Genomic DNA, 21,845 nt, shown 5'->3' on the forward strand with positions numbered 1-21,845 from the left:
AAAAGCTTGTTAGAGTTCATCAGAATTATTTATTTGCTGTGAGGAAAAAGGTTTTCTCACACATAGCTGTGAAAATGTATTCATACTTTGACATGCAGTTGTCAAAATACATCAGTTACATCTTTAACACAATCCTCGTTACGTGTTTATTGCAGTTTATACCAGTTAAACACAGATGTGTAATGCCTTGGAAGTCAGAGGAATCTCATGATCACCCACCCATCATAATTACGTTTCTCTGTGCGTATGTGTTTAAGTGTCTGTCTGTTAGCAAAATATCTCATGAACCTCCAGATGGATTTGAATGAAACTCTCAGGGAGCATTTATTGACTGTACATCTACAAATGATTAAGATTAAAAATCAACCTCATTCAAGATGGCCACCACAAGGAATTGACCTTAGCAAACACAGAAATGGCAATAACTCGTTCAGTTCTACAGAAACAGATGAGCTAAAATTTGGTGTGGTAGTAGCTGAGAGTCATCCCCAACACATAGTTGAAGAGCTAACAAATTACATGATATCTTTATTTAATATTTTTGCAAGCAGAGTTAGCATCAAGGTTAACATTTAATAAACTGCAACATAAGAGACAACACAGATTTTTTTCTTTTTTAATTGTCTAGTGTTGATTTTCACTGGGAGCACTCAATGTTTTTTTTTAATTCATACTAAAACAAAATTTTCAGGCTATTTTCTGTTTTTTTTTTTTTCATAAATAGGGTCTTTGTACTCAGTTTCAGCAATAACTAAATCACATTGTTTTTCATTCACTGTGGTTTGGTGCTCTTAGGTTGCTTTTGCAAAAACATCCTGGCAATCAGTGGAGCTTGGGTCTTTCTGCTCCATGCTGAATTAGAATAAAACACTAGGACTGTTACGATAAATAAGGCATGGTATTACCATCCTCTAATTACATACAACAGACACATAATGGAGTACAACTCACAAGCATCTTTGTCTCCATTTACAATCGCGTCAAATGATTCCTGCAAATTTGCACCAGTAGATTTTGAAAAATTAGTCTTCAATTAATTTCAATATGTTTTCAATTTGCTCACAGCTGTTGGCAACATTCATTTCACTCTATTATGTTCTAATCTTCTGGTTATTGGCAGACTACTGTGATGAATTATTCTGATTATCTGGTCATTATGTGAAAAATTCATTTGCTAAAAAGTAAAGAACAGATAAAACTCGCCCTTGAAGTCAGATAGAAGAAGACGGTGGGTTGATATTCCCATGACTACTCAAAAAATAATAATAAAAAAAAGTAGCTGTCTGCCAACACAAAAGACACAAAGCATAAAATCCACAAAGCGAGAGAAAAACAAGTAAGATACCTAATCAAAACAATGCAGCACTAGTTTGACAAGAGATAACTGGTTCTGCAAATGAATCTTTTACAAGACCCACTAGAAGACTGTTAATTAGTGTTCCTCCCAGACCTTTAAATTATTGAGCTTGCACAGCCACAGAACGTGACTGTGTGCCGTAAATATTTCACACGTTCAATTTCCACAGGAATTGCAAATTGTGAAAACATAAAAGAAGCACAATTTTACACCAACATACAACATCTGAACTAAAATGACAACAAAGGCTTTACCCAGCTGCACAAAGTGAAGAATGAATTAAAGGGCCAATTACCTAAAATATTTAGTAGTGACAGTAATTAAACCAGATAAACAACTTGATTTATTTTTTTACTATAATGCTTTAAGCAATAGCTCAGATCTTTTAAAGTGAGGTTCTGTGGAAAAGTAATAAACAGTTAATATCTTACCTGCAGTGAATAGCTCTTTGAACAGCCACAATTAACAAACAGCTATAGTCCAAGCAAGGCCAAAACTAAAGTGGATTACTGTCGACTTAATACAACTCCAATCTCAAAAATCTGCAGGTAAATGCAATTATATAAACTTGTACACCGCTGTCATTTTCACATTCAGTGGCAGCAGGTGGTGATATTTAAAGGGTGGGCTAATATATATATATATATATAAATATTCTCTGCTGCAGATTGAATTCCAACAACAGAAGCAATCCAATTTTTTGTAAATTGACAGTTTTACGGTTGTGTTTGAGATGAAAAAATGACAAAATACCCCGAAGCACACCAAAGACCGAGCTTACACAGAGCCTCTGTCAGTTGCCCAATTTAATTCCCCTGCATTAAGGGTTTCAACACTCCTTGACACAATCACACTGATAAAATGAAACAAGACACAATATGTTTTTAAATGAGGCCTACCTTATTTAAAGAGAAGCTCACTCCGACGACTTCTCTGGGATGCAAAAAAGGTTAATGACCTTGTTTCTGCTAATATTGCCAAACAACGCCCACACACACACACACACTCGCGCTGGAGGCGCGTCATTACACGTCCATCCTGATTGGATGAATCATGTGGCCACGGGCGGACCCTGGGCTGACCAAAATTAACCCCAATGAGCCGCAAACCGAGGGGGCGGGGAAAGACCCGGGGATTTTCCCCAGGCAATTTGACACCAGTTTTGTTCTAAATTTAACAAAATGTGTTATACTATTTTTTTAAATGTATTTATATTTAAGTTGTTATTTTGAAGTAGTTTATTTTAACATCTTTATTGTAAATGCCAGGGAGGGCTTAGCCCTACTAGCCCACTTTTACCAGCCGTCCCTGTTCACATTACATTATTCCAGCAGAAATATTTTATATTCCTGCTGAAAGACTGCCCCATAAGTGCTACAGCTAGCTACTGCTGCTGCTATTTGTGCTTGCAAATAACCATTGATGTCTACCTATATAAACTGATGTAAAACTGAAGGTGGTTTAAAGGTTTATAAAACAAAATCTGCATGAACTCCTATATCTATATATATTATTTTTTTTAGATTTGAGGCTTTTATTTTTTTTCTAAAAGGTAAATTTCAGAGTTTACAATGAAACCAAATTTGATCATGTATGAAAACAATGAATGAAACCATTTTTTAAAATTCAATGGGTCTGTTTTATGAAATTACAATTTCATTCTGGTTCAGCGACCTGCGTGGACGAGCCATTAACTCCATTTCTCCAAACTGAGGTAATTCAAAACGCTATCTAGTTAACAGATTTTAATTTTTCATAACCTTTCAACAAAACCCCTCTATTACTTCAGGGCGCCATTACAGTACATGTGAACAGGAATTCCTGCACAGCGGTGAAGATTGTCGAGAGGCTTCGGGAAGAAAAAAAAAAGAAAAAGTACATTTTAGAGAACTTTTCAGCACAAGTCTTCCCTCTTTGTGCCCACCACGGCCTCTCACTGTTCTATAGTTGCTACGTTACACAGGGGGAAAAAACACGCTGTTTTTATTTGACCGTTTCGTGTCTGATGCAAGTGTTTGTGGTTTCCCTCCTTCGCCTCCGTTCCACAAACATGATGCAAACACCTGAATCACCAGGCAAATCAGCTGGGATGGATGGAGGAAGAACTCCTGGATTTGTAAACAAACGGAGGTCAGGACAGAACGACACACATTTCCAGACTTTTTCTTTTTTCTGTCTCTACTTCAGGAACAAAAAAAAAAACATTGCTTTTATATACAGTAACCTGGCTCACCTCGCTCTAAAACACTACACGCTGTCTTCTGTGTGAAACAAAAGGATATGAGTCTGTTTTTATACAGAACTCAACAAATTCAGCTTCACTCTTAAATGAATTAACAGGTTTTATTTTACCCTAAACAAAAGCTACTCATATTGACCTGTATTATGTTCTTTGAACTGTTTTTTTTTTATTTATTAACCTGATGAAGAGGAACTGGTTCGAGTGCAAGTGAACACCTGACAATCGAAACGTTTGATGGGAGATTCGTGACCAGAATCAGCGTTGGGACACAAACAGACTGCAGACAAAAGGACGAGTGCAGTCAAGGTAATGTTTCTTTTTGTTTTATACTTGGGAATCACTTGCCTTAATGTTTTCTAGCTCTGAAGTGCTGTTTTTTTTCTGTGTCCAGACTGTGAAGCGCCAAGCAAAGACACGCCAAAGTCACCACGGAAGACTTTGAGGTTGACATTGGAGCAGACGAGTGCGTCGATTGAAAATTTGCACCGTGAAGACAGTTTCCCACAACCAGCTGACAACGAGGTACTCTTGTTAATAAAATACTGAACCGCAGCGATGAAATGTTCCTCACCAACAGATTTGCTCGGACACCCTGAGCAGCAGAAGTTTTCCCAACCTCATTACACATTCGCGGTGCGCAATCCTTTCGAAAAAACCGTCCCAGAATCACCACACTCGAAGTGTTTTTTTGTGTGCTTTTTAGAGATATTGCTCCTTTTTCGGGAGAAACACCGAATCTGAATTCTCATAGCCTTGTCATATTGTGAGCTTTATCTTGTGAAAGATGATGTGACATGGTATCCAGAGACGTGGAGTTTCACGGGCCTGATTTATTCATGAAGCACAAGTTAAAGACCTCAAAGAATTTAATAAATTATGAAGAGTCTTTGTTTTTTTTCACTTCAGAGTGTTCTTAAAAACATGAAGCCTGAGTTGGAGATATCCCCAGATAATGAAATGTTGAATTTGCTCAGCAAGGAAACTCCCCGAGCTCCCACAGCCTGCGAAGGAGGAACTGAAGAGACTTTAAATAATCTTGACAAGGTATGGAGGAAGATGTCACTTATAAACTGCTCATTTTTTCTCCTCTGGTATGAATATGAATTCATTTATGGGACATGCAATTAGTTTCAATTTGTTTTATTACAAAACTTGCCTGTCAGTGCTGATCCTTGTTCTAAAAATGTCGCCCACTGTCTTGGATTTTTTTTTTAAAAACCTTATTTATAACAATGTATTTTTACATGGGGATAGAAATAATTGGAAGCATTTGTTTGTTAGACCGGAGCTTCAGGTGGATCAGAGGAATCGCCGCACACTGCGTCGAACGTTTGCTCAAAGAAGAGGCGGCAGCCGAAGAAAGCCCCAGTGACCAGCGTTCAGATTACCAACAGTGCTGACCCAAAAGAGGTGAGAGTGAGTCTGCGTCGAGGTCCGCAGTCAATTCGGGGGCCGTGTTCTTGTGAAATAACGAGAGAATGGTGCTCAACGTGACCAGCTTTGAGGTGGAAATGACAAGAGAATCAAAAGCAAAAATATGTAGCTTTAAAAACAAAAAATCAAAAGACTTGTTTGTTCTCTTGCACTTAAGATTTACATACAAATAACTCTGACTCTGTCTTATTGCGAGGTATTACAACAAAGAGTGTAAGGCATCTAAAAGTTGAACTAGTGCAATTTCAATCCTTTTCCTATTTTTGCCATCCCCTGGAGCTTCCACCGCAGCTTCAGGGGCTCATAATGGTAATAGGTCCAAGCTGAAATGTTTCATAAAGTCAGCAGAGACTCTAAAGATCCCCTGCATTCCCTCATACTGTCGGTGTGAGGTTTAACTTTAAGCTTCATATTAAATTACCTAAATTATTGGACGGACCATCTTAAAAATCCATACAGATATCCACGGTGCTGGCTGCAGATGACAAATTTTATTGACTCTGAACTCTTTAGGCTCTTCCTCCACAGCAGCACTTTAAGAAAGTTGTATATTTTACAGCCTAATTGGAGCTCCAATACGAGATCTGTTAACATATCCTTCGGTCTCAGCTTTAGTTATAATAAATTTGAGATGGGGAATAAGTAAAAAATTAAATCTTTTTCAGTGTAACCTTTGGGATTGTACCCATTTTAGCATTTAGGTCAAAGCAGAACTGAACCCAAGCACAGCCTCAGAGTCCAGAACATGACTGGCTCTCGACTCCTTGAGCATTAATGGTTTTTTGTTTTTTTCCACAAGTTAAAAACCTGTTTATTATTCGGACATTTCAGAATAACCAAGAAGACAGAAATGAATCAGAACTGAAGTGTACGTTATAGATGTTCAAAAGCGACAATTTATATCTTCTGAGGTAGGGTTCAGTGGAAAGGCATGAACAATTGATATCTTACTTGTTGTAGATAGTTCTTTGAACAATTTAAGTTTGAAAAAAAAAAGTTTAATTTCGACCAGACCGATGAACTATTAACTATTCTGAGCCAAACCAAAACTAAAATAGACTGCGGCCATCTTGAAATAACTTAAATCTGAAAAGTTTTTATAGCAGTTTGTGCAAATACAATTTTATAAATCTTTAGATTATTATTATTTAAGTCAGATTTTCAACAAACCAGTTGGTGTTAAAGATGAAACTCTACCTGTGTGACTCAGACTCTTAACACTTTTTACTGTGGCAGTAGGATTTTTGAGTAAACAATTAAATGAACACAAAAAAATCAGTTTGAATCTAGAAAAAAATGTCTTTCCATATGAAACATAAAACTTACAACTGAACTTCTTGCATTAATTTCAGAATGAGATGATTGAGCTGTGACTGAAAAGGCTGATTTTTTATTTCCACTAGTCTTTTTCTCCCAGACTGTCTGCAGTAAAAAGTCACAGAGAACGTCAAAAGCCCTAACTGAGGCCGCCGCTGATGAAACTGACCGAGAGCGACTCAGCCAAGGGGACAGATCAAAGGTCAGCACAGCTCGTCCATTACTTTCATGATTAAAGTGTTTTAAATTAAATTTCTCTGCTGCTCAGTTTTTGAATTCCAATCTTCCATTAAACGCCGCAGGCTGAAAGGATTGGAATCAAAAGAGGATTCAAATGGCCAGACCCCCGAAGCAGGTTGCACACACTCTACATAGACCATAATTTCAAGCAGATTAAGATTGTCCCTGCAGCCCTTTGGCTCATCGGCTGTACGTTGTAACACCTTTATCTCCATCACAGGACACAAACAAGCACATGCCGCTCCTCAGGAGCTCCCCTTGGATGATGCGTTGCTCCCTGAGATAGAAACGGCCCGCGGAAGCGCGTTCTCTTTCAATATAAAAAGTGCTAGAATGAAGGTACGGTCAAATTACCCCACTATTACCCCAGCTAAATCGATTTAAAAGACGTGAAAAAACAAGTTATTTAAATCTGCAGGGGATGATGCCACTTGTCGAACACTACAACAATGGCAAAACGTTTATTGTGATCTTTCCCGACGGAACCGGCCATGTGTGGTATCCTTTAAAGGGGGAATTCAGATCTTTTGAAGTGAGGTTCTGCGGAAAGGTTATCAATAATTCATATCTTACTTGTTGTAGACGGTTCTTTAAACAAGGCTGGAAAAATTTGTAAAAACAGAGATGATTTCTGGCTGGATTGACGAGCTAAAGGCTAGTTCGAGCAGGGCAGAGAGCAACACGGGCAAAAAAGCCACCCCCACTGTCATCTAAAGAGCCATCTACTACAAGCAGGATATTTACTGTTTATAACCTTTCCACTGAATCGCACCTAAAAGGATGTCAACTACTGCTTTAAGGCGAATACTTGTGTCAAACAAATAGCTTGTCATCAGTAAATGTGCAGCTCCTGAATCATGTTTGAAAGCTATCCATCAGGAAGGCTTGCCATTCTTGTGGTCGCTGCTCAAACAGCGGACTGGTCCGGCGTGGCGGTTCTGGAGGACAAAGAGAACGAGCCTGGCGTCCAGGCATTTCTCACAAACAGAGGACACAGCACCTGCTATCATAAAAACGGCAGCATTTGGTAAGTTGTTTTTATTCAATTGTCACATTTTCCATATCCCATTAGTGCAAAATCAACAACATAGGCAGGAGTCAAAACTTCTGTATCATAAAATCGTTTTGGGGCTCATTATTCACAACTCTTGATTAGGGTTAATCTTACTTCAGGGGGAGGCGTCTGCTGCAGTGAGACGGGAGCTTTAAAGAAACACTGGAGCTGGCTGGACAATACGCAGCACGTGCACGCTCCGCCCTGCCAGCCACTCAGCTTGACTCTGAGCCCCAATGTCAACATCCGCATCAAATCTCAGGCGGACATCTGCATCACTTTCACCTCTGATAAAGGCAGTGTACAGCTCAACAAAGAAGCTAAACTGAAAGTGAGTTATTGTGACCTGTGGCATTATTTATGTGAAGCAACAGAAACTAACCAGTTGCAGACCAAAATCATCCATTTTTAAAAATTCCCCCCCCCCATCTTCGCTCCCGCAGCTGATTAAAAGCAAAGATCTAATGATGCCAGCGCCCGACTTGCTTCAGAGGTATCTGAGCCAGAAGAGCAAAGAGATCAATGTACTGCTTCAGAACATCCAGTCCCTCGTCACCTATCAAAAGGCCGCCGGTCCACAGAAGGTCAAGCTCCAGCAGAGCCTCATCTCGCAGATGGAAAGACGGCAGCTGCCAGTGAAACAGCAACGCTCTGCCAAGAAGACCCCCCAAAGCTGATGATGTCCTTCACTAGGATTTTCTCATTTAGGACTGCAGTGTCTCTTGAATTTGAATTTAACGACTAAGTGCTTTTTAGAAATAAAGCCAAATAACATTATTAACCTCTTTTTAATTAGAACGTCCATAAATAGAAGACCTCTACACATATTTTCTTTTTACATGGGACACACTGGTGCACATATTACACTGATAACGACCCGATACTTTAGTTACTCTGTGAAGACTTGACACATTCGTTTATCATGTACAGAGCAAAACTCCCATCGTCTCGCAATATTATTATGTTAGAATAAATGTATACTTATTTTAATCAATCGAGTTAGAAAAAAAGTATAAAACAAAACATTTCACTGTAACAAATGTGCAACAGGATAACATAACCATACAAGGAGGTGGTGGATGAAAAGGTTTGAAGAAAACAGTTGTGTTGATTCGATTAGATGGGAAAACCTGTTGGACCTGAGTCACCTGGAGCCCAGGTCATCACTGAGTTACACTGAATGAGTTACAAAGACTCTGACATGTTCAAAAAAATAAAAAAAAAAATAACGCATTTTGCAGCATTTTCTTTATGCCATCCTTCCAAACCCTGGAAGCGAATTTAGGCATATAAGTGTGGACTTCCTCACTGGCCCTTCACTTCCAGCCTGATGAGCAGCTCGAAAACCCATTATAATAACGATGGATTTCTTTTAGATAAAAGCAACCCAACACCACCTTTAATTTTTGCCAAACAAAATCATCAACTCAGTACCCAAAAAGTTACTTACTCCTCACCCTCCCTTGGCTGTATCGAGTACCCAAACCTCAATCCAAAAAAAAAAAAAGAAAAAATAAATCTTTGGACTTGTGCAAGATTTGTTTTGAATGTCCACCCAGCACTCCTGGCCCTGCGGGCATCGCAGGTGCGGATTTATCTGGTCTTTTCGCCGCTTCACAGCTCCGAGTCATGGCTGAAGCTGCGGCTTCACATCGCTACGGCGGGGAGCGTCTTCGCCGGCATCCTTTCACCGAACATTACTTATTCACAGACAGCAGCAGGTTAATCTGAAAGAGAGGCGTGAAAAATGATGAGCACTCGCTGTGCCTGTGCTGATACACGTTATTTAATGTTAATTTCCCGAAGTTTGCTTGCAGCGGTTTTTGGATGCTGTCCTAGTATTATTTAAACTATCCCAAGCCCCTGAAGGCTGTGCTAATCCCACAGTGCTGCACCTGCTCCATAGATGGACATGCGATGATTTGAAGGTCTTCTCCACTGTACTCCTCCTGAAGCAAGGCGTGCAGTCTTTGGAATACCTGCTGGATGTTATTCTGCAAAAAGAGAGAGAAAAAAAAGCCATCCTATTACAGAGTGCTGGAGGAAAATTAAACCACATTTCCATCTGGCCTCTGTCCCCCTACTATCCTGTTTCCATGTCAACCGCTGAATTTTGTCTCTCCCTCATTTAGCTTCACCTGGCACCTTGATGAATAGTACACAGGAAGCACAAATATTTCTCTATTAGAGTTCGAATCACACTGACATTTTTTGGGGGCTAAAAGGCACAATCTCCATGCCACATTCAAACAAAACAGTCGCCGTAAAAGCAGATCTCAGACACAGAACTGTTGTCTGAATCTCTCTAAAATTCATATTGTCATGTCGACTTTCTGCAACCGAATGAGTCTGACTGATACGAGGGGTTTGTTTACACGACAGCAAAATTATAATATCAAAAAAAAAAAAAAAAAGAGCGGAAAGCAATAAGAGTTCAGCTTTCCTTTGATACATAGAAAAACGTGTTTTGTTAATGACTACCAGACGCAGCAACGCCAAATTCTTGCTCAAACCCTGTAAAGCTGACCGAGTTGGAGCCATTTTTGTGTTTTTTTTAAGGTCAGTTTGCTGTGACGACCATCTTGAATTGGGTCGAGTCCAAAAGTTAATCAGTTGTAAATGTCAACCCAATAATTACTTTCTGAAAGTTTCAATAAAATCTGCTCAGGATATTTTGCTAACTGTACAGACAAACGAACATGCGTGCGTGCACATACGAACAGGCAAAAAAACTTCACTGCCTTCGGCGGTGGGTGATAAATATAATAATAAAAAAAAAAAGATAAGATCTAGAAGCACAAAAAAAATGGTACTCCAAATCTGTAGTGCTGCGTCGTCTGAAAAGATTTAATTTTTTTTTTAAGAATAAAAAGAAACTGAGTCATTTGGTTCGTGTTATACCCAAGCTTTTCTGCCACCCACCCGGACAGGCTTGAAAAGGATGAACTCCGTGTCTCTATTGGCCAAGTACAAGGACATGCTCTGTAAAGTGCTGGGCAGCTTGCTCTTCATCACCCTGTAGGTGGTCATCACTATATCGTTGATCTTGGCTGAAAGAGAGATGGGGAAGAAAGAAACAAATATATATTACAGTACAGACTGGAAGAGAAAAGAAAAACAAGACACAGAAAAACATTGACGTGCCCTCTAGCATTTCCTACACAGGTTTTGATGGATTGCTGTATGATGCCCGTGGCGTTTCCTGAGACAAATCTTACCTGGCTGTGCCCAAGGTTGCTGAGACAGGCTGTACGTGGGACCACCTTGCACTGCCATGGTTTTAAGAGCTGCAACCTGAGTGCAGCCAAAACAAAATGTTACAACAGAGCTAGTCAGTTCGGGTGATGCATTTCTGTCTCGAATTCGAAATGGAGGAATGATCATATAAGTAACAGCACTGTAATTGGTCATTTAAAGGGAAAAAAAAAGACAGACAGATGCTACTTAAACAACAACCTTTCTGTATAAAACAGTCATTATCACACGCTGACACTTTAAATATCTGTGATAAAAAGGGAGCATTTCTTTCCCGACGCGACAGCTAAGCACTGAGACCTTCATTGATAAGTGAGTAAGCAAATGATTTTTAAACAAACGCTTTCAGAAGCCGGAAAAAAAAAATAAAATAAAATAAAGAAATGAAGGTCAGGATGAGCCGCTTCTGCCTGAGGCTAAGTCTGCCTTCGCTCTAACAGTTACCTTGGTGAGAAACTCCTCAAGGTTCCCCACAAAGATCTGAGTCTGCTGCTGGATAAACTGCTCACAGCTGAACTTCAGGTGTCGGTCCACATCTTTCTTTGAGTCAATGTAGTGCTCTTTTATCTCTGGTGTTCCCTGGGGGGTCATAGAGGAAAAAGGCTTTAGCACTTATCAAGTGGTGGTTCCCTTAGGCAGGGTGGTATCAAAGTACATAAAGTGAATGGTATGTTTAATATAAAAAAGGTGAAAGAGGGGAAAAAAAAAATATATATATATATATATATATATATACCTCCAACAGGAATTCAAGTATGGCATTGTGACTATTGAGTCTGAAGAATTTGGGAACAGCCTTAGGGTTCAGGATTTTGAAGGCAGCATCTTAAACACAAAGCAGAGAGATTAAATCTTGGGCTGGTGTAGAATAACAGTGCCATCTAGTGCCACAAATTTAAACATGTCATTAACTCAGATAAGGGTGATAGGGAGGAGCCACTTTGCCCTGAGAGGCACCGGTTAATGTACATTATGGTGTTGGATTACAATCTCCACATTAATTGTTGCCACCGGTGCATGTGATAGGCACAAGTTGCTTAATGAGCATGAAAATGTAATGACTGGCTTTATGGAGCTGAACACCAATGTTCTCCCTCCGCCTTTAATTATCTTACCTCGCGTTTTTTTCAGGTCCAGTGAGATTTCCTTGATGGCAAAATCAGTGTGAAATGGGGCAATCTGTTCACGCATTATCAGCAGGTGTTTGATCAGGAAAAGTTGCCCGTCTATTTGTGTCTGTGGACAAGTGAAAGCACGCTGTTATATCCACACTGCAGGCTGCCAACGCACAAAAAAAAGGGGGCATCTGCTGACTATCCAAACTACAGAGAACATAAAAAGCACAGGCTCGGTGATGATAAGGAAATGTGTCTAATTAATAACTGCTGATTAACCAGAGCCCCGAAAGGGAATATCACGGTGACAAATAAGAAAGCTGAAATCATGCATTGCTCAGCTAGAAACTAAAAGGCTGGAAAACGACATCGTGAACATAGGGTGGGAACAGATCCTGAGATTAATGCTGCCATTTTAATCTCAGGGGAGGTGTAAGGTTGAAATGCCACTTAGCGCCAGATATTGACAGGAAATTTGAAAGTGAGAAAAGCCCATAAATAAAAGATGGATCTGCTGAACTTTCTGCGGCGAAAAAATATGGTTTCTATTACATCAAATGAATACAATTAAAACAAAATAACAATGCGAGAAAGAACTTATTTAGTTAAAGATAATACTGCTTTTTTTCCCCCCCTTTTGAAAGAATTGATTAAATTTATCTTCTCTATTGGCTTACAAAAGTCTAGGCACCCCTAATTAAAATATCTGAGGAGTAAAAGATGACTTGATCTCTGGAAAGCATTCAGTCAGAGCTAATACTTTTAATATTTTAAGAAGGATTACTTTTTTATTACATCTTTCCCAGTTCAAAATTTAAATACGGGGCACCACGCAGGTCAAAAGTAGATGGGTTCACAGTTAAAAAGGGACCCAAGGCTGCACATTTTTGGGGTCTTTTAAGAACTCTGAATCTTAATAGCTTTGGGAACTCAGTGGAGGTGAATGTGCTAGCTCAAATCTCATATGGTGCTCTTTCCTTTTCCTATTTTCAATATTACACAAACCAAACCACATAAATCTTTATGCTCCATAAAGACTCTTGAAATGTTGACTAGGAGTGCCTAAACTTGATAACGCCACCGTAAAAGCAGCTTTTTTTATCATTCTGAAACTTGAAATACAGAGCCATATTATAGTTTAAACTTAATGCGTGCAAACCTTGTTTTTAAGGATGATATCAGAAGCTTTAAGCAGCGACTGGATGCAGGCAGATAAGGCTTCTTGAGATAAACCCTGGAATACAGCTTTCTAGAAAAAGACAAAAACTTGGTGTAAGAAAACACATTAATATTAAATGCACACGTGCTGTAATTAAACGCCTCCCGTTCCGCAGTAAGGGAAATGAGATGCGAATAAAAGTCTTACATCTATACATCTGTAGAGCTTGGACAGACAAACCAGCGTTCGCCTGACGGTTGGGTACCACATGCCATGCAGATCGGCAGGAGACACAGACGTGTGGAGACGAGACGCTTCTACGCTGCCTGTGTTAGCAAACAAATGAGAGGGGGGAAAAAAAAAACATCAGGCAAATTCTAACAATAATTGATGTTGTAAAGAAAGCAGAATTATAATACAAGGAAACAGACCGGCAGTACTGTTTCTTCTACCATCAGCATCTTCAAGCTGCACATCTGAAAACGTGGTCTCTTGTGACTTCAGCTTCATCTGTTCTTCCTTCAAACTCTGAGCGATTCTCTATTAAGGACAAGAGATTATTAATTACAGAAATGCATACGATTCTGTAAAGCCATATGCAAGTTTTTAAAGGGCAAATTAACAAAAATAAATTAAAGATTTCAAACAGATCTGTGTACCGATGCATGGTCGGCTACGCGTTTTAAGAAAACGTCAGAAACCATTGGAGAAATTTTATTTTAAGAGCGGTGTTAATGCAACACGTAACAGCTGCTGAGACATGTTCAAAACATTAGCTGATATCCATGAGACCAAAGGCATGGCAAGGCCTTTAATTTACATTAAAAAGGTTTAAAACATTGCAACATTTTAGTTAAAGATAAAAAAAGAAAGTGTAAGAAGTTGTAAGTCCTTTTTTCCCCCCTCCCCATCAGCTCCAGAAGTCTTTAAAAGCAAGACATAAAAATAAAAAATAGAAAAAAAACTCTTCTAAAAGAAAAAAGGAATCAAAGGGAAAAAAGACAAAAAGACATGAATATGTAAAGACTACAAGAGAGCATGCCTTCACTATCAGGGTAGTTTTTTTTGAGAAAACTGTTTTTGTGCAACACTTTAAAGCTTTGTCTTTTTAAAAGATCTGAAGAACTATCAATGCTACGACTGTCAACATTGTGAATTACGCCAACCTTCCAAACCAAGGATGTTGTGAAGGACAACAACTAATGCGACGCCCAGTAGACAACATGGTAAAGAAAAAGTTAAGCTGTAAAGGAAAGAGCTGAAACTATACAGCGCATGCATGTCGCAGCCAAACTCATCTTTGATGTGTAGTCATGATTCTAAAAAGGCTGAAACTATTTTTTTTAACAACATAAAACAACGACACATGTAGGAATAGTTACGGCTTATTGTAGCTTAAATACTACCCAGTTTTAATACACAAAATAAGCCTTTATGCCATTCAGCACACAAGCCTTACCTCCATCATTTCCAGTTTTTCGGGGTAAGCCAGATCACCTGGAGCTGGGTTGTAACCTGTGATATCAGTCTGAATGTAAATGTGAGTCCTGTAGACCAGCCTCTCCTGAACATCCTCCAGCATCTGCTTCACGACGGCATCAAAGGCACCCAGCTGAGCAGCTACATGAAAGCACATCGAGGTCAGTCCCACCAGAATCAAAAATCACAACAACAGTTCACTTTCTGTGAATAAATCAAACTCGTGAAGCCCAGGGCTCGGCCAACAATACGAGCTCAGTCCACACACCGAAAAAACAAAAAATATATTCCAATGTGGCATCAAACACAATGCAAAACACTGAATCAGGGGGGGTGATATAAACATTCAGGTGCTACACAGAGATCTAAACCCCAAAGAGACGATGGGAATGGTAACATACGAGGCAGACAGGAAGTTAAAACAGCGTTTTATTTGTCCCCTTTTTAAAGACATTTCATCCTCATCCGACGGTAAATTCAATTACTTTTTTTCTTCCAGTAATTTTTAACCTGCAGTTGTGTATTTCTACCTTTAGTTGTGTCTTCTATAATTGAAATGTGTGCGCTGGGTGGATGTCAGAGCAGTCCATTTATTTATCTAAAGCCACCACCGGGTTGCCATTATTGCGTGTTTTATGCCATTTTTCTGAATCTAAACCAAAAAAAAAGCACAGGCTTACTTTTGAGGTAATTCTGCAACTTCAATCATGTAGTGCCTATTGAAGTTACCATGTTTGATAGAAGGGAAATGTCTTTATCATACCTTCCTCCCTTATTTGTTTTTTTTTTATAATTTTGGTAAAAGTTCATTTGGATCAAGTAAATGTAGGCGTTTTTTTTTTTAATCTGACAGGTTTGTTTTTGAGTGTTAGCTGCGTTTTGTTTAGAGCTTCTAAAAGACATGACTTTATGTTCCTGTATTCAGTACCAATAAGGAGAATGCAAAATGTTAAAATTTGTCAGCTGAAAAAATAAATTGGTAGCATAAAATTGAACAAATAGTTCTCTCAGTTATTTCTCTAACGAATGTCTACCAAAATTTAGTAAACATGACAGCTCTAAAGACAAAAGCTACTGGATGTGAACTCTGATTCTACGAGTGCACTGGAAGCTAACAAATGCAACACACACGGAAGAAAATGAGTGTACAACCATTAAAACTGACTACACACAGACTGGCAGAGCATTCAAAAAGCAGCTGCAGGCAGAATATCAGTAATTGTGGCAACATTACGAGCAAACTAGGTAAAATTACAGCCCACATACATTCTACGGGCTTGTTTCAAAAGAGCTTTATATTTGAGTAAAGTAGTTTACCATGCAAATGCTGAGTACCAAGTGAACAAAACAGCTGTTATGGTCTCATACCAGCAGATATATGGGGACATTTCTGAGGAGATTCATGTCTGGTGATGGGAAAAGCTACAGTATAAGCATTAAAGTAGTTTAATAAATGACACTGACGGCTCTGTGGATCTGACATCCAAGCAGAAGGTCTTTAATGGACGTATTCTCCGCTTCTCAACACGATTTTAGACCGCGCTGAGAGTTGCTGAAACATACCAGGAATTTGCAACCTGGAGGAATTAAAAGGGTTTTCTTCTCATTTTTGTTAAACTTTAACATCTTTTCAATTTCTGGTTTTATTTCCATTAAGAAATGTCACCACACATTCTTACAACAATTATTCCTAAATATAAAGGAGCACTTACTTTAGCATTTTATTTTCTGCTACATTTAACAACAATTATGTCCCTACAGTGTTGTAAATTTAAAAAAAAAATTCCACCATTTAAAAATTATGTTCAAAATCACCAAAAAGACTATTCTGTAGCACAACAAAAATGCCAACGCTGGCAGGGAAGTCAAAGCCATCCCTGGTACTGCACTCTGGTAACTCTCGTCTAATCCTGCACACAGCAGAGCAGATGAGGAGCTTTGAGGGGGAAAAAAAAAAAAGAAAAAGAAGAAGAGCTGTAACCTACCATTGTTATGTACATGGTCTTCCAGCATCTCAGTCTTTAGGATGCTGCAGAGCTCAGACAGGGTTTCGAGGTGGATGATGTGGATAATCAGAGGCCGGAGAACATCATACAGTGACAAACATAACTTCTCCAGAAGCTCACTGCCAGAGATCAGAACAACATGTCAGCGTTTTGCACAACTTACAAAGTCAAACTTTCTACTTTCTGTTCAAACTTTAGGTTAAAGAATAAGCAAAACATTTTCTCTAAATAGCAAATTGACAACATGTTTTTCTAACGCGAACATTAGAAGAACCTTGAGACGTTTTTACACTTTGTAAACGCTCCGCCTTAAGCAAACACAAAGTGCCTGCATTCGTTATCTGGAACGATGGCAGTGTGTGTGTGTGTGTGTGTGTGTGTGTGTGTGTGTGTTTAACAATCGTGTAACCAGTGTACTCACTCCAGCTTCGGTGTTGGTTTGGAGAAGAACTCGTTGTACAGCTGGTGTTCATCCTGACACACGTGGACCATAAAGGCACAGCCACTGCGAACCTGCAAAACGGGGGGAAAAAAAAGATCATGACCTGACGAGAGTGCCTGCAAATAGCTCTAAACAACCCCGCAAAATATACCATATTATTTTTTTTCCTGTGACAAACCTTAGGTCAGCTTCTACACACAGAAGGGTGTAAACAAGTCATATTTTATATATGGAGGCATGACTGAAGATATACTGGCAACATTCAGTTTCTGCCAGTCAATTTATTTAGACAAAAAAAAAAAAAAAGGGAGCAAATCTCTTGACGGCTGCTGTAAACAGTATCTAGTCATGTTCATTTATCCTGTGCCCTGCTTTGTGCCTTTTCCAAACACTCTTGAAAACGTCCCAGAGGGCCCCATGCTGTCCATTCTGCACAAACCGAAATGTCATCTTAAAATATCTAAAGGGCAGCTGCAGCTTTGAACTTGTCATGCCTTACCAGAGCACAGTGGTCTTTGCTGTTTTGCTTGGTTAAGTCGGTAATGGTGGATGTAATGCAGGGACTGAGGAGCTGCTCTCTCTGGTCAAGATAGCACTGATGGATTTCATCTAAGAGGTGCTGGTATCTGTTCGTGTCGAAAGAAAAATGAGTCAATTCAGAGCCTTAGAGAAGAAAAATATTAATACCGGGGGTAGCCGATGTTGCTGCTTTGTTAAAAATTTTTAAAAAATAAATAAACAAAACTCACTCAGGAATTTTCTCTGCTCGCTGCTCTATCTGTTCAATCAGTGACTGGAGGCGGAGAATGTAAATGAAAAGTTTAATATTTTTAAGGTAAGAAATGCTTTATTACTGGTCATAATCAATATACTCACTCTAACTTTGGGTGCAGCTGCTCTAAACTTAACATAATAAAGCGTAAAGGCATTATCTGCATTTGTCAGGCCCGTTGGATCCTGGGAGCAAAAACAGAAACAAAAACAGTCAAATATAAATATCTAACCTCATGGTCGCATGAGTCAAATGAAGCTACGGTTTTGTTAGCCTAACATCAGCAATTAAAATCCCCAAAACACAGCAAATCGCCCTCCTCTGTGGCAGTACAGTAGCCCAGAAGGGACAACTAAAGCACAGTAATAATCATTGTAATAATCAATAATCAACTCTCCAAAATAAAATAAATAAATTACAAATAGTCATATAATCAGATTTTCATTAGAACAATTATCTTGGTCAAAATAATTAACTATGTAATAGAATTATTTCTGCAAAAGTTCTGTAAAAATAAATGTCACCACCCAGAATCATCTTTATATTTATTTTTTTATTTTTTTTATTTTTCTTTTTTTCTTTTTAAGGCATTGAGTGAAGTGAACTTATAGTCTATAAAAAGCTGTAATTAGTGCATAAAGCCTTGTTTCCAGCCATCAAAATCACATTGTTTATTTTCCTTAAGTATTCTGATAATCATTTATGTTTAAATATGAGATATGTTGGACACCTGATACCCAACTTTTAAAACTTTTAAAGCCAGTTAATCAGCTGAACTGCTTTTTGATCATATTGAAGACAAAGCGTTCCTGTTTTAGGAGAAAAACAAAGTGAAGAAGGTAGAAGAAGCAGAGCAGTACTTTCATATTTTCACATTACATTTTTCTTTATCTACTTTTACAAGCTTTAAAACTTTGCATAGATAACATTGGAGGGGAAAAAAATGTCTTTCTTACCCTTTTTGTTAACTGGCTGGTGAGAGATTGCATAGTGTTTACAATGTAGACCTTCATGAAGTGCATAGCTTTAGAGAGACATTGTTTAAACTTGGACAAATATACGGGATAATCCTTAAAATTAGGCTGTAATAAACAGAAAAAAAGCATGTGTTATGCATCTTTAACATACATATATGAAAAGGTTATACTAACTTAGAAGGATGGTGTTTATACTGCACGTTAACGTATTAGATATATGTAAATATTACCTAAAATAAAGACATCCACGCACCAACTATAGCCTACATTTTCTACTCTATTCCAGATATTCAGAAAGGTCTAACAAAAGATTTACACGGAGGAACAAAAAGTGAAGAGAGTAAGCTACTTACATGTGAGGAAACATATTCTATGCAGTCATCCAATTTGGACAACATTGGTATAAAACCTTCGCTATTTACAGACAAAGTTGGAGAATTTAATTTCTGCAATGATAAAAGAATCGAGTTAAGCTTAAAGTCATTTTAAACTTTAGGTCAACACTGTCACAACCACGCTTATACCTCAAAACACTTGAACAACTGAGCTGCAGATTGCTTTGTGATAATAAACAAAGTTGTGTGCTCTGCCTTGTTCAAGTTTCAAGTATGTAAAGTTAGACAGAATCCAAATTCTTTAGCACATTTTTTTTTTTAAAAACATGTCATCTAGGCTTTACAGTCAACAGAGTGGCCGACACAAAATACAGAAAATATAACAATTATGAAATAATACAGAGCTTACCGTGTTTATGTTTTCTAGTTCATTAAAATATGATAGTTTCTGCTGAATGCTCTCTGCAAGGTCAACAAGTTCTGACTGAAAGGAGAAAACAATAAACAGTTAAACTGTGTGATAACTTCACCACTTCTGATTAGAGTTGCAGCCTGAATGAGCAGCTTGCAAATAAAATCTGTTTTAATAAGGTACTAAAGCAGCCCAGTAAGAAGGAATATATATCCTGGTTAGTCTTTATCTAAGTTACATTGTTCTGAAATTGAAAGCATGCAGTATTTCCAGACTTCTACTGTGATATTTTAACAGTTAAATTAGTAATATTTAGGTTTTTCCAGAAAAATAGAAATGGTTTTTAATTATCCTGCCTTCCCAAAAGTGGGAAGAGAACATTTTGAAATACATATTTTGTGCTCATCAGCAATCTGCTGGTCATCACATCACTGCAGCCTCGCAGCTGACGACACCGAGTTCACCTTACTTGTTCTTTGAGGAGCTGCTCGCAGGCCTCATGCAGGGCGCCCGTCTTGTTGGACACAAACAGGTACTGCTTCTGGAGGGAGTCCAAGTGCTCAAGAGCTACGCTGACATCTTTCAGAATAGCGTCGCATTGCTCCTGGTAGCAGTTTAGATCATCTCTGGTTCTCCTGAGGGGAAACACAGCCATTTGAGTGCTTTCCACAAAGCAAGAAGCCACACAACTATTGAGGATTACACTTTTCAAGAATGGCAATTTGTAGCCGTCACAATTTAAAAAAAAGGGATAACAATGCAGTTCATTTCTATTAACTAGCTAGAGCAAAAAAGTAACAACTCTGTGTGTGTGTGCTCTAAACAAACAAGTCAGGCCTGATTTGTCTTTGCACATAGGCATCATAATAAAGCCAATCCACTACTAATACTCCTCTGGGTCGGAAAAAGAAAAAGTTTTAGGCACCTGTATTTTGTGCTCTCATCCAGGTCCATGTGTGACTGTAACTTTGCAAAGCAGGCAAAAAACTGCAGGAAAAATAAATGCACCACATTACTACCACTTATTTCATTTCCTGGTAATACGTGGCCACGCACTGTTTGCTGAAAACAATAACAATCACCTGTTGTGCAGTTTCTATCCTGTCATTTTCCATATCCAGCATCTGAAATCCCTTGAGCAGGATGTCCTCTGTCGAGGCAGGCACAGTTGCTATGAACGGAGACTGCAAGGACCGAGACGACAGGCTGCACAGGTCCTCAATGGGCAACTGCGGGACAAAACAGGGGGCTGTGGTATTTAAACTGTTTCATTTGAAGCTAACTAGCAAAATAGCTTGGCATAAAGGGACGCGAATGCAAGCAAATAAAGTATCCCACGAGCAGGAAACCTTGATAAATCAAACTGAATACAACGCTAACGTGACGGAGAATTCATTTAAGTTCATATGAGGCGGCTTCAGCGTAGAGTTAACCTCCCCTACGTTTAAAAAGTAAGTTAGCATCCTCGTTAGCATGCTAGCTGACTTCGGAGTCTTAGCTCACCTCTGAGGGAACAGAGAGCGTTTCGGCTGCGGCTCGGATCTCCAGGACAGAGTCCATCTGCCTCTCCGTCAGGGGAGCCGTGGCATCCGTGCGGCGGTCCCACAAGGAGAGTTTCTCCCGGGTCTCCTTGTCTGTTAGGTCCAGCAGCGACTGATCCGTGAACGCCATCGTCAGTTTAGACAGCACCAACGTCAGCAGCAGCAACGCGCGGGTACTTCCTGTTCCGGGACCGTGGGCGGGGCTTGATTAGAGCCTGGTCCAATGGCGGTGCCGCGTTTTCCCTACATGAGATACATTATTCAGAGCAGGACTGGAGAGTGGTAGAAAGTGATAGAAAATATATTTGCTTATTTATTTATTCATTACAAGGCACTTTGCTTGGCTATGCCTTGATGTGAAAAACAAAACAATGTTTTCCAACATCTTTATAATGCCTCAGAAGGCAGTACCTGATGACATTCAAGGTCTCCATGAATTGCAGCAGCTCCTTTAAAAAGAGACCCCCCCCCCCCCATTTGATTTTATAACATGTTTTACTGATTTAACACCATAGCATATTATAAAAGTTAGATTTAAAAAATCCAAAACAACATTTATGTAGCCATTACTGTTTTTGTTGTTGTTGGAGGCCTCATAGAAGACAGTTGCAAAAACAAAAAAATAATTATTCCAGTAGTTTGCCCAGCAGAAAACAAGCATAAAGCACATAAAGCATAGGGTACTTTTCAAACTACTTTAAGATCAGT

At 39.0% G+C, this 21,845-nt stretch overlaps 2 protein-coding genes across 5 annotated transcripts; one reads left to right on the forward strand and one right to left on the reverse strand.

Annotated features, from left to right (window-relative positions):
- The first annotated feature begins 373 nt into the window (after window positions 1-373).
- On the forward strand, window positions 374-9,070 carry LOC108239694 (glutamate-rich protein 6B). 4 transcript variants are annotated; one of them, XM_025007325.2, is made up of 12 exons: window positions 374-3,487; window positions 3,787-3,905; window positions 3,991-4,121; window positions 4,506-4,643; window positions 4,881-5,009; window positions 6,451-6,552; window positions 6,653-6,705; window positions 6,811-6,929; window positions 7,009-7,088; window positions 7,459-7,617; window positions 7,747-7,975; window positions 8,088-9,070. In XM_025007325.2, exons 6-12 carry the CDS (start codon window positions 6,509-6,511, stop codon window positions 8,319-8,321), a joined length of 918 nt encoding a protein of 305 aa, XP_024863093.1. In that variant the 5' UTR covers window positions 374-3,487; window positions 3,787-3,905; window positions 3,991-4,121; window positions 4,506-4,643; window positions 4,881-5,009; window positions 6,451-6,508; the 3' UTR covers window positions 8,322-9,070. The 4 variants fall into 4 exon arrangements, with proteins under 4 accessions (XP_024863093.1, XP_024863094.1, XP_017278067.1 ...); XM_025007326.2 differs by having other exon boundaries at window positions 4,574-4,643; XM_017422578.3 differs by having other exon boundaries at window positions 4,578-4,643.
- Window positions 8,414-21,299, reverse strand: cog3 (component of oligomeric golgi complex 3). Its single transcript, XM_017422576.3, has 23 exons — window positions 21,100-21,299; window positions 20,679-20,825; window positions 20,522-20,583; window positions 20,066-20,231; window positions 19,594-19,668; window positions 19,203-19,295; window positions 18,829-18,954; window positions 17,977-18,057; window positions 17,850-17,893; window positions 17,600-17,726; window positions 17,080-17,171; window positions 16,638-16,777; window positions 14,633-14,793; window positions 13,605-13,713; window positions 13,381-13,499; window positions 13,174-13,263; window positions 12,015-12,135; window positions 11,636-11,724; window positions 11,344-11,478; window positions 10,863-10,938; window positions 10,567-10,694; window positions 9,540-9,638; window positions 8,414-9,371 (listed from the first exon to the last, which is right to left on the reverse strand). Exons 1-23 carry the CDS (start codon window positions 21,265-21,267, stop codon window positions 9,342-9,344), a joined length of 2,478 nt encoding a protein of 825 aa, XP_017278065.1. The 5' UTR covers window positions 21,268-21,299; the 3' UTR covers window positions 8,414-9,341.
- Between the last annotated feature and the right edge of the window lie 546 nt (window positions 21,300-21,845).

This window comes from Kryptolebias marmoratus, linkage group LG6, assembly GCF_001649575.2.
Source record: "Kryptolebias marmoratus isolate JLee-2015 linkage group LG6, ASM164957v2, whole genome shotgun sequence".
NCBI lineage: Eukaryota > Metazoa > Chordata > Actinopteri > Cyprinodontiformes > Rivulidae > Kryptolebias > Kryptolebias marmoratus.